The following is a 12,788-nucleotide window of genomic DNA, read 5'->3' on the forward strand; positions in this document are numbered from 1 at the left end:
CAGTTCTGAAGGCAAAAGGGGGTCCAACCCGTTACTAGCATGGGGTACCTAATAAAGTGGCCGGTGAGTGTAGCTTGAGCAGACACAAAACTTACCTCCTTAAGTCTGTCATTCAGGACTTTAATCTCTTCTTCATATTTGTCTTCTTTCTCAGAGTACTATAGAGAGTGAAAAGACAATTATTTCAATGCCAAAACAATATCACAAGGTTTTTATTTGTGAAAAAGAATTATTCCACCTTTTCATTCTCAATATATTAATATACATGTTACATGACATCTCTTTTTTATTTTTATTTTTATTTTAGAAAGTTAGTTTTACAGTTTTGAAGCTCATTCTAGACAGAATAGGGACGTGTATGCAGGTGAATTGAATGGGTTCCTCTACTTTATAAGTCAATTTAAATCATTATGCTCTGCTGCTCCAGAGGTTTTAATGTCAAACAGCAGGCTCAAACTGCTCCTCCAGGAGAGACTAACATCACCTACCTTATCAGACTGAGCCTCTAGCGACTTGAGGTTGTTGGTGACGTTCTTCAGCTCTTCTTCCAGGTCAGCACACTTACTGTATAAATAGAGAAAATGTTACAATTTCTGAATGTGTTTGACAATGGTGTGTTATCTGGATAACAAGTGAATGATGCCTGCAGGCTTGCATCTAACTTGTTCAGTTTGAGCTTACAGTTCTGCAATTTCTGCCCTCTCTTCTGCCCTCTCCAGCTCACCCTCAAGGATTACCAGTTTGCGGGCAACCTGACATTTAAAAAGACGTACAATTGTTAAGCAAATTATTGAGCACAGTTGAGCAAAAACAAAAATGACATCTGAAAACTGAAAGCCGGCTGAAACGTGATCTCCGTGCACGTACCTCCTCGTATTTGCGGTCCGCCTCCTCAGCGATGTGTTTGGCTTCTTTGAGCTGCATTTCCTGGATCTCCATCTTCTCCTCGTCTTTCATGGCTCTGTTCTCAATCACCTTCATGCCTCTGATGATCGGAAAGACAGACAGCCTTTAGTTCAACACGACCACAAAGACACCCCAAATGAATACAGACTGCTTCTATGACTATGTTTCATTTATGTGGTTTCAGTCCCAACATTATGTAGATGCTAGGACTGTTTTGTGCTGGCATTCTCTCCATGAAAGCTACAAATGAGCTCTTAGGTATTAGTGTCACCGGACCTACCAAACATTGAAAAATGTATAACCCATCGTCAGAATTTAAGTTTAATTAAAGTTTGATTATCCAAGTGATACTGTGGTATTAGAGGTTGCTGCTAAAATCAAACTTTTATTTGTGACTTTCCTATTTTATCCTGTACGAACACTAACCTATTTTATGTCTGTATATAGCTTATGTTTAATTTAGATTTATTGTTTAGCCTTCTTATTTCCTTAGCTTTAATTTAATCTTTTTCACATCTTTATCTGATCCATTTCTTGTGCAGTTAACACTTAATTCCTCCCTGGAAATCTTAGTTTATCCTATCTTATCTTTCCAGAAGTAGCAGCTTTGCCACTCTTGTCCACTTTATAAAACTAAAAATCTGTTTATAAAACAGGCAATTTTGGGACCCTCAAAGCCATTAGATGATCATTTTCCAATCTTGCAGTTGATGGTATGTCGTCAATCTGGGCTTACAACATAATGACTGGAGGTCTGTGTTGATTCTCACCTTTCACTCTCATCTGCAGCCTTCTCAGCCTCCTCCAGTTTCTGAAGGGCTGTGGCCAGTCTCTCCTGAGCACGGTCCAACTCCTCCTCCACCAGCTGGATCCTGCGGTTCAAAGATGCCACATCGGCCTCCGCCTACAGCCACACAGACACAAAGAGAGGTCACAGGTCAGCCAGAAAACAAACTACTGCAACAAGAGGAAGGATACCGTTGAACTGGGCCAAAGTAGCACATTGTTATCTAGCTGTATAGGTTATATTGGTTTCCGAGCACTGCAATTGCAAGGTGTAATCAGTGACATGGGCTGAATATTATAAACTTTTAAGGATATTTATTTCATTCAATCTATTTATTCTCTGAAACCCAATGCAATACTCTCTGGGCATGCATATATCCCTGTTTTTTTTTTTCCTTCAGTGCAATATGTCAAATTTCTTATGTAAGCACTGTTAATCAAGCCCGATGAGATCTGGACTTTGCAGCTTGACCAGATACATTGAAAACTGCTGACACAGAATAATAGAGTGGCAGACTTAACCCTGACATATCTGAAGTGGCACAGCTGGCCTGACGTTTGCAATGTAAGCCCATGTATGTTTTTTTTTTGGGGGGGGGGGCAACGGATTGTTTCTACTGGGCCCGTTTCCTGTGGGACTGATATCACAGATAACCATGTCTGCTCTCCTCTTCCTGTGTGGAGGTTGAAGAGAAGTAAGGATTCAGCTCTTAATTTTAGATACGTGTCATGTGTTATTCTGACAAAAAGCTCAAAGGGCAAGCAGAACAAAGACTACTGGGTTCTCGGAGAACCGGGAAAACACTTTTCCAAGTGTCTTTGACATACATTGGGAAATATCTACCCTTTTAAAATGTGATAAGCCTGCCACGCCTTAATATTTGAACAACCACGCTGCCGGTTGATGTAATAGCCTCCTGAGGGCTCTATAGTTGCATTTCATCTAATGCGACTTTATGTTAAATAACACAGCCGAACAAAAGTTTGAGAAGGAATGTCGTTACAATGGTGCCCCAACTAAACAAGAACGTTTAAAACGACGACAGTTCACATATTACAATGTAATAATAACTAATACTATTGAGATTGGCAGTAAAAGTTTAAAATTCTTACAGGGGCGTAATTGGGAGTATGCGTATCGCTACCTGCGGACCTACACTGTCAGTTTGCGCGTAATTTCTTTCAAATGCGCAATACTAATGCTTAACAGGACGTCAATGTGAGCAGTAAAGTTAAAGTAGAGAATGCGACTGAAGTTGGATAAAGGATTCATCTCACTTTCTCACGATGTTCCCGTTCAGTGTCCAACTCCCTTTGTACTGCCAGTGCACGATCTTCTGCCTCATCAACATGTAGCTGGAGAGTTTGGATTTTCTTCTTTACAGTCTCCATAATCTCGATTACTTTGTTTTCTCAAAAAAAGCTAAGAAGGAGAGCAAAAAAATTCTAACTAGCGGTCTAAATCGAGTCGCTGTATCCTTCAAACGTTAATGAGGAAAACTTTTTTTCTCAGGCAGGAAGTCAGGGACGTGCGGGGTTGGAATGAGAGAAAAAAAGGGTTGGGAGTTTTCAGGAAATTTATGGCGAGATCGTCCAATCCTGTGAAGAAGCCTGTCTCAGATGACATCACAGGATTTAGGAGGGGACGGCACTGCTCTTTTTCTTCACAAAAGAGGTGTGCGAGATGTTCTATTGTGGACTTATATGGCAAATGTAAGGTGTTGCCTCCTAGGCTGCATTTATCTCTCTTATTAGAAGGAGGGCACAGAGTTGCCTCATCGGATTTCTCGGTCTGTTTCAGATATGTGAATCATAGACTATCTCATGTGAATCATAACTTATAACTGGATATGGCTGTGTGAGGGGGAAAAGAGAAGAACCTTTTTGAAGGAGAGAGGCAGGTTGTTAAATGTGTAGAAATCAAAGGTCTAAGGATTTGTTTTACAAGGGACGGAGGGAGGGTCAGTGGTGGGGTCGGGCCGTTGACCTGCAGCAGCGTGGAATGTAAATTGATTTGGTTGCAGAAATGACCTGCAGTCATTGGGTGGCGACACCTTTATTCAGCGCCCCCTTCCTCCTGCTCTCTTCCTCCTCCTCCTTTTTTAGAGCAAAGCTCGGATTTATTTTCTATGACTGCCTTGGATCACATTTGAAAGTCTCTCATAAGCAGCGTGAAAGAAGAGAGACCCACAAGAAGCAGATCTGTGGGTATTTGAGAGAAACTCTGACCTTTACCCTTATCTACTTTCACTGGTAGTTTTAGACTTGTAAAGGCTCGATGATATACATACAACTAAAACATGAATTGATTATGATAAAATTCATCATCAACTATTTTAACATTCTTGTTCGATATCAATCGTTGTTTTACTCATTAAAAACCAAAATGAAAAACATTCACTTGTTCCAGCTTCTCAGTTGTAAGAATTTGCAGCTTTAAAACATTTTTTATGGAATAGTAAACTGAATATATTTGGGTTTTGGTCCGCTTGTCAGAAAAAATAGATGTCATGTTGGGCTTTAGAAGGTTGTGATTGTGAGAAATTGAGTTTTTCATTATTTCCTGACATTTTTTAGACCACACAAGGCAATAATAATCGAAAAAAGAATCACCAGATTAACTGATAATGAAAATAAATGTTTGTCACAGCCCCAGTAATTGAACGTGTTTACAACAACACAGAGTTTTTTTCACCCAGATAGTGAAAAAACTAGAAAGTAAATGAAGAGAATTGTCATGCATCGCTGTTAAAACCACATTAGAAACGTATTTCTGGTATCATATCAATAATATGGGTCACAATTGCCCCAAAAAGCAAACTAAGTTGAGTCTGTTTGTCCCCATTTCTTTCTTTTTTTGCAAAACCCTTTGCTTTAGATCAAAGATAACACTTAATCGTATAGCAGGTAGCTGAAATGTAACCGTAAAAGAATCATCACAAATGAAATAGTTGCTGTAAGGCCAGTCAGAGCAGAGTGTAATATCTCCGCCCCATGAAAAGGCCAGAGCATTGATTTCATTAGACACTGCAGTAAGGGGTTCTCTGTTTGCTTAAGCTGCATTCCTGGGATTCCTGGTCGGCTACTCCGGCTGGCCTAGTTTTGCCTGTGCTGGAGGAATGGCTGTGTTACAGACCTCACAAAGACACCAATCAGTACTACTTAACACTATACGGCGTACAGGATACAAGTTAGTCATTTCAGGAGTTATTTCAGGGTCGTTAGTTGTCTTCTACATTGAAGGTGGTGGGTAACAGATTGAAAGAAGGAGTTTAGTGTGAATTAATTACAACATGCATATTACAGTACCTGCCTGGGTTTAATACACAAAAAGGGATTTTCAAATGCATGGCAAACCTTTAGCATGACGGTTTCTTTTCCTTTGTTTTGTTTTGTCAAAGGAATTAAAGACTGTTCCCTTAGTTTCCATGATTACAACTAGACAAATCATTTTAAATGTAGGTTTTGATTATTTTCTGAATGTCAATGGTTTTATTACTCTGCCACTATGACTCTAGAAACAACCAAACAATAAGGCGAATCCAGGCATGGCCTTTTTTTGGGGTGTGAGCAGTAGAAGCACTGAGTGTATAAAACACTTTATTCCGTTCCTTTTTTAAACCAATTTTCATCCAAAAAACCTCAGTCAGCAAAAAACTGAATGTGTCTCTATCCCTGGTCTTTTTTCAATAAGGGAGTGATGTTTAGGTTACTCCATCTGAAAGAGTGGTAATCAATATGTCGTAAAACTGAAACTTAGAAGTTGTGGTGTTCCACTGTAATATGTGCATAATGGGTTTCAGATGTTGTCTCACAACTCACATCCGCGGCCTTCTTCTCCGACAGTTCCAGTTTCTCCTGAGCATCCTTCAGGGCCTCGGAGTACTTGTCGAGCTCATCCTCTGTTCCCTTCAGTTTCTTCTGCAGAGCAAGCAGCTCATCCTCCAGCTGAAAGAAGGCAAATGTGACGGACATTTAGGTAGGCATACCAAATAAATACGAATTAAAAACACTGCATGGACAAATCCAGCATTATTTTGATACAATGATAAAGGGGGGAACATAGGGTCAGTTCCATATTTGCTGAAATGGACCCTATGTTCGATTTGAACTACATGAAGCAGGTCATTTTAGTGGGCTATCTTACTAAGATTTGCAACCGAGCTCTAAACCCCAAGTACAGCAGAAGCTGATGGGAATCAGTTTTACAGATATTTAGTCATAAACTAAAGTATTGGACAAATTAAAGTATTGACCTGAAGACGGCGTTGGATGTAAAGTCAGATGATTGCCAATACAATTCCTTCTCAAAGGACTCAAATGTCTAAAAAACAATTTCATGGCAACCCATCTGATAGTTGTTGAAATATTTATTTTTGGACCAAAGTGTATCTATATTCTACAGAACTTGTTGTTAAAAGTTTTCATCAGGTGTATTTCTTCTGAAGAAAGCAGATCCAGCGTAAACCCTTTGTTTTAAAGTTTGTGAATCATCAAGAGTAACCCAAGACATTGCTTCTGAAAAGACACTGGTGCTGAATTCTTTAAATTCTGTTGTAATGTGGGTGAGCCGATGCTTTGATTGCTCCAGGAGACGTTTGTCTGCAATGCATGTTAGGATATTGTGTATTTTCAGCGCTTTGCGTCAGCCTGACTGCTCTCTGATGACCGTCCTATCGTGCCAAGAATAGCAAAGAAAGCATCTCTTAGCACTGCTTGAATCAGTGCCATCCCAACGGACTAAAGGACTCTGCATATTATTCTAGTATTTAATGCTGACTGTTCCTTGACATGGGAAACCTGCTGGGGGTCCATATGTGCAGTGCCAGTGACGACTGTCACTGCTTGTGCTCTCTAATGGGTTTGATTAGAAACCAGAGAGAAGATTCTTTCCACTTGCTTTAATGTAGATCCTGGCTTTATCCGTGCCTCTCCAACTCCATGCTCTCTAGCATTCCTGAGGCACCTTCATGATGACCTCCCACTGTGCAATAACTACCTCCATTTAGAAGCCTCAAATATCATATTACATCTCGAGATTCTATACTTTGCTTGTATCAAGTGGTACAAGTAAGCTATCATTAAGACAGCCTTTGAAATAACAAACTGTCTTAAGGCCCTGGCACTGCAGCACCAAATATGGATGTGCAGATATTTGAAATGTGGCTGTTTTTGGTTGATATGTTACAGATATCTTTCAGATAAGGAAGGTGGGTAATGCAGTGCTCTCCTGGTAAATAATCAAAGCAACAGCTGCTATAAAACGGGTTGTTTTAACTCCTGCAGCACCACTTCAAGTGATCCCTGGGATTCAGTGTGTCCCTGTGGACATCCTCCACCTTCTCCTGACCACCAAAAGACCCAGTGGCTCTGGATCAGCTGTTATTTAGCATTTGGTTCTTTGGGAAATACTTTTATTTATTTACTTTATTTTATGGTGAGTCCCTCTGCGCAAGTGGTCAGGTATTTATTTATTTGTTTATTTTAGACCAGATTGTCAATGTAATTAAAAAAAATATCCATGTTAATACGTGAATAGCAAATTAATCACTTTGGTGTATTTTCACCAAATAATATACTTAAATAAAATCTAGTTTATCAGTCCCAAACACTCAAAAACATTATTTCAATATACTTGAACAGAAACTATTGCCAACTTTGTTCTGAAGGAAACAATTAGATGTAACAAAAACTCTATATAGGGCTGTGTGATATGGTTAAAATGAATATCACAACATTATTAAGAATACTTTTTGATATTCAGATACAGTATATCCTGCTATGAAAAATACACGCAAATCACAAAAATAATCCAGTTGATTTACCACTGTCATACAGTACATACATAACACAAATACTCTACAAGTAATTTGTTACTTTTTAATTCAAGTTGACTTAGATACCCTAGTTCAGAGAATAAAAACTATTTTGTTGCAGCAGCTCTTTATACTATACATCGTTTCTTGTACTTCTTTCTTCAATTTTCCTGTGTGGGATCATTAAAGCTGATCTTACTTTATATAGATATGAAAGTCAATCTACGATCAAACTGAATTAGTTTCTAGCTAACCCTAGATTCATTTAAAAAAATCAGTGTTATACAGTCATCACTTCCATCCTTTGTTCCCAAACCATCAGACTTGTCTCACCAGCTTGCATTTATCCTCGGCTGCCTTCTTGTCAGACTCCGCCTGTTCTGCCCTGTCAATGGCGTTCTCCTTGTCCAACTTCAGCATCTGCATCTTCTTCTTAATGGCCTCCATGTTGACAGTTGGGTCTCAAAGTCTCGCAGGCTTTGGAGGAAAAAAAGTTTTTATTTCTTTAGTTGAAAAGCTGTTGCAGATGTTCAGGGGAAGACACCCTCACAAGGTTGACGGGGAGAGCAACCAGCAGATGCAGAGAGGAGGAGAGACAGAAGGAGCTCAGTGAGTGAGCAGAGAGGAGGATGCAAACTGAGAGTCGGTGGAGCTCTATGTGATTTAAACTTGACTGTAGGTTTGGAGACAGCCCCAGTCTCTAGTGACAGCCCTTTTCCCACTGTTTACCCCTTCCGCCACTCCTAGCGTTGGCTACTCTAGAACTGTGCTCCCCTCCCTAATCTTGACTTCACCTCTTGAGGCTCTTTGTACCATGGTGTAGATCTCCTATGTCCTTATTTGGATGATGGTCTTTTTGTTTGAACACAACAGGAGAGAAATAGCATAGAAGAGGAATGAAAATGTTCCAAAACTCAGACATCAAAAGTATATTGCTCACATTGGTAATCTGAGTTACTGAAGCTTTCATTTTTTTTCCACTTTGGGCTGCATATCTATATCCCTGTGTTCTTACTTAGGAATTTTCAAATTGATGATAATGCCAGAGTTGGTTAGAAAGGACATAGTTTTCATACTGCTGAATGAAAAGGGGCTGTTGGAAAATGATCCAGCCCAAGAAAATTTAGAGAAAGAGCTGTCTACTTGCAATCTATACCGGGCAGCTGGGGTGCTGCAGTCGAGCTACACAGACATAAACCATAAGGCTTCTGCAATTAAGAGTCTTAATTACCATTGGTCTGGTCCTTTTTTAGATGTTTAGATGTTATTTACAGCGCACAATACAAAAAAAGCATTGTTGACTGGTGGAAACAACCTGTGTTACTGCAACAGGATTTTCATGTTATGCACCTATGTGCTATTTAGAAAATGGAACTGCATTTGTCTGTGTGTGTGCTGATGACATCACTAATGGACCTGTCTGCTTGCTTTCAACTCTTCTGTGCCAGCTGCCCTGGCTAAAAATAAAGATTACAAGGAAAGTCAAAGAACAGTGAGTCCAGTGGACATTTAATTGACATCTGAAGATAAACTCTTACACGTGTTCATGTTGCATTGTCACTTTTGCAGTGTGTATTTCCTTATATTTGATGTTATTCCTTGTGTTACACTGTCCTGCTTGTGCACATAGGACACTGTCCAGGAAGAGTGTTAGGTTAGTGTAGATAACCTGAGTTTTGAAGAGCATATTGTTGCTGTCCAGTAAAATTCATGTTTATCTATGTATTGAGAAATTCTCCTAAACTATAAATATATATATATATAAAAATTGAAAATTGAAAAAAAAAAAGATTTTTGGAGATTCATGATTTTCACGGGATAGGCATGTAGGATTGGCTGAGGCAATTTAGTGTTAGGTTGGGGCCAGTTCTGTCTCATATCACATCCATGTGTATGTACAGAACTGTGTGTTAGCCAGTGAGTAACTGAAATCTGTCAAATTGAAGCCAGCAGATACATAGGTCCACTTATATTTTCTCATTGAGAGTTAGAGACTCTAAGACTAATAGAATTCTTTTCAGCTGGGGAGGCAAACTGCAGCCTTTTTTAGCCCAAGTTTATGAAAGTAATGGCAGTTTAATAGCTTTAAACTCCTAGAGTTAACACAAGCTTGTATCATGACATGACTGTCTGCCTTGTTTGGTTGGTCAGAATGATGGCTGCACAGAGTGTTATGATAATAGATTGCTCAGATACAATTCTGACAATTTAATGCAGGAAATATTGAATTTGGAAGCGTTTAGCTTTTAATAAAATTCTTTTCAGGTTGTATAGTGAGCAGAAAAGAGATTTGGAGCCAAACCAGAAAAGGAAAACAGAGAGGGAGAAAGGGAGAGGAGGTGAGGGAGAGAGAAATAGAGACAGAGTGAATCAGATGCAGAGTGAGAGAAATCAGAACCCTCCCACAGGAAACCGAGCAAAACTCCTCTTCTCCTTGTATGGTAAAAACTCCCCCAAAAGCCACAGGATCGCCTTGGGACTAGAGTCAAAGTCCTGCTAAGTATAAACTACAAAGCCATGGGAATGGTGGAACAGATTAGAGTGTACAGTATATGAATGCTACTATGAAGAACACAAACTATACAGTTTTAGCAGCCTTAAGTGCCTGATGCCATGCAAGGGATATGTGGACACATACAGTTCTATGTTAAATGTTGCCACTGTATGATCAATTTTACACACTGAAAACATATGTATTACAGTATCAGTTAAAGGAACACTACTGAACATCTAATATTCCTAAAGTTTGCTGTGGCAACACCTGCACTTGTAACTCAGTTAGGCTATAACACCTGCGTGATGCACTGACTCATAGTGTATTGAGGCAAGCCCATTCCGCAACAAAAGTACACACGTCAGCCCTGTTCAGCTCTGAGGCTTCTGTACAAACATGCTCATTAACTACGCAACTACATCCAGTGGGTGTATGTAAGCAGGCTGATGGACGTGGTTGAGGGAATTGGCAATCTTTTATATTTGGCTCTGTAACTCAGTAACGATGTATCTATGACTTCTGACGATGTCTAGACTCTTTCTTACCAGCAATGGGGATTAGAGATCTGTCACTTTGATGAGGCACAGTTGTCTCGTACAATCCCGGTGCTGAAAGGCTTTCACACCAAAGGGGAGTGGTGATCTTAGAGAAAAAAACTTGGATGGTAGTCCTTTTTTTGTCTCTGCTTCAATTGCCTCTATATTTAACTTTATCAAATGTCAATGCAGAATCTTCACTGTGTATCTGCCAAAACTACCCCGCTGTTCATTCACACATCACATGTTGTATCTCTTTGCAATCCTTTACCACTTCACATCTCTATCAGAGGTGAAAAGTACCATTGGTTTGGGTTAGCATACTTGAGCAGACTTTTAGACCAAAGTTATTTTAATGTTAAGCCTGTACTACCTCAATAATTACTCCAGTGGCTTTGTTTGTTAATATACACTGACATATTAATAAGTGGTATATTTTTAGATGTAGGATGCATTAATGCTTCTACTAATGTTTCAGGAGTATTTTCACCGCTGATGAAGTCAGTGTTTGTTGTTTGGCTGCCATTTAAGATTTGCACATCAGCAGTTATAGTCATTGAGATGATTAAGTTCATTAAGTTTCAGTATAAAGTTAGGACGTTGGTCACACCAGCACTTATAACAGTCAAGATTTGCACACACTCAGTGCAGTTGAATGGCAATCTGAGTTCAACTTTAATGAGGTTAGACACATGTTAGCACCATAATGGAAAGACAATGATAGGCAGATTATGCAAGTATTACCACCTACCACCCAACTAGCTACTTGATGACCAAATGTACTATGTGGAAATACTTTTATGTACTGTACTTTTATGTTGTTGTTGGATATATTTTTTTTCATAATTCTTTTACAATAAATAAGGACACAAAAGCATCAAAAAACCGTAATATAGATACACACAAAGAAAACATTAAGAAAACAAAAAACAAACAAACAAGTAACACCAAAAACTAAAAACACAATGTGTATAGTTCCCTTTGTAATACGCTACATTTCTTCATGAGAAAGTAGAAGATACTTGGTTTTCCAGGTAGTGCATAAAGAATCTTTGTTTGTGGCCTTGCATACATCACTTTTTCCATGGCTAGGCAGCTTAAGCGGTTATTCAGCCATTGATTAATAGGTGCTTCAGATGTTTTCCATTGAAGAGTAATATAATATTTATCCGGGATACAAAGATGGAGCAGTTTATCTTAGATTTTGATAGTTTCATATCATCAGGCAAGAGACCCAAGATGCAAAGACGTGGGCAGAGAGGTTATGTAAATACAATGTATCAATGTCTCCTCCTCCGAACCACAAGTGTTTAGATTATTTTCACTAAATCTGTGTAAAAGTCTTGTTTGTTCTTGTTGTCTAGGGCTGTTTATCACTGTCTGGGCTATGCCGTTTAGTTTCAATTAATGCCAATTCATACAGCATACAATATGAGACAATAGTGTGCTACTAACTTTGTGGAAACCGTTTGCATTGCAGTTGAAAATGGTGCTATGGTGATCATCATGTGGCAAGAGCTGTTTTCCCTAAAAACTGGAAACTGGAAAAGATATACCATTCGTCCAGTAGAGAGAGCTGCAGGATAGTTGGAGGTTGATAAAAAAAAGAGGCAGGTTGCTGTAACAACTCAGAAACCATGCAAGATTTAAACATTGTTTGCAATTTCTTAAGAGCATGTTAGTATGGAAAAACGGCAAACCAGAGATGTATAGTTGTCTTGGTCAAATTTAATCGATTTTGGGTCGGTGCATCATGTTCTAACCTTTGTATATGTCTAACAATTATTTACTACACACACGCTTCATCACAAAAGATAGAATAAGAACAATTTAAAATATAATAACATTGTTAGCGACAATATTAGACATGTGAAACTGAATATGGACATTTGGATAAGTATCTCAAGGATTTCATCCCATGCTTCCATGTCTACATAAATGGGATGAGACGAAAACATGGAAATGGGTGAGCTGTTGTCAGGACAACCAGGTGACATGTTGCTTCCATCAGAAAACCAGTTTGAGTTACCACACAGGGCAAAGGCAATTTTAACATTCACATGATTTAACATGATGCACAGTCAACAAGACAACACTTTTTTATTTGATTTGCATGCCTATATATTAAAAAATCTATTTACCACTACCATTCATAAACAAATCTGTCAATCATGACCTTTTCATGGGAATACACACTTATCTGTCATACCCATTAACTTCATATTTAACCATGGACTGAATTAAATAGGT

The 12,788-nt window shown here is 38.9% G+C and overlaps 1 protein-coding gene across 4 annotated transcripts in view; it reads right to left on the reverse strand.

Annotated features, from left to right (window-relative positions):
- Positions 1-8,184, reverse strand: part of LOC117954525 (tropomyosin alpha-3 chain-like) — a 9,446-nt gene extending 1,262 nt beyond the window's left edge. The window contains exons 1-7 of one of the 4 annotated variants that reach the window (XM_034888404.1): positions 7,842-8,177; positions 5,515-5,640; positions 1,677-1,810; positions 868-985; positions 682-752; positions 489-564; positions 96-158 (exon numbers count right to left, since the gene is read on the reverse strand). In XM_034888404.1, coding sequence (XP_034744295.1) covers positions 96-158; positions 489-564; positions 682-752; positions 868-985; positions 1,677-1,810; positions 5,515-5,640; positions 7,842-7,955 — 702 coding nt within the window. In that variant the 5' untranslated portion in view covers positions 7,956-8,177. Of the gene's footprint in view, positions 1-95; positions 159-488; positions 565-681; positions 753-867; positions 986-1,676; positions 1,811-2,970; positions 3,254-5,514; positions 5,641-7,841 lie in introns of those variants that run through there. The other 3 variants (XM_034888405.1, XM_034888406.1, XM_034888407.1) reach the window with 3 other exon arrangements.
- Between the last annotated feature and the right edge of the window lie 4,604 nt (positions 8,185-12,788).

The sequence above is a fragment of the Etheostoma cragini genome, chromosome 12, assembly GCF_013103735.1.
Source record: "Etheostoma cragini isolate CJK2018 chromosome 12, CSU_Ecrag_1.0, whole genome shotgun sequence".
NCBI classification, from domain to species: domain Eukaryota; kingdom Metazoa; phylum Chordata; class Actinopteri; order Perciformes; family Percidae; genus Etheostoma; species Etheostoma cragini.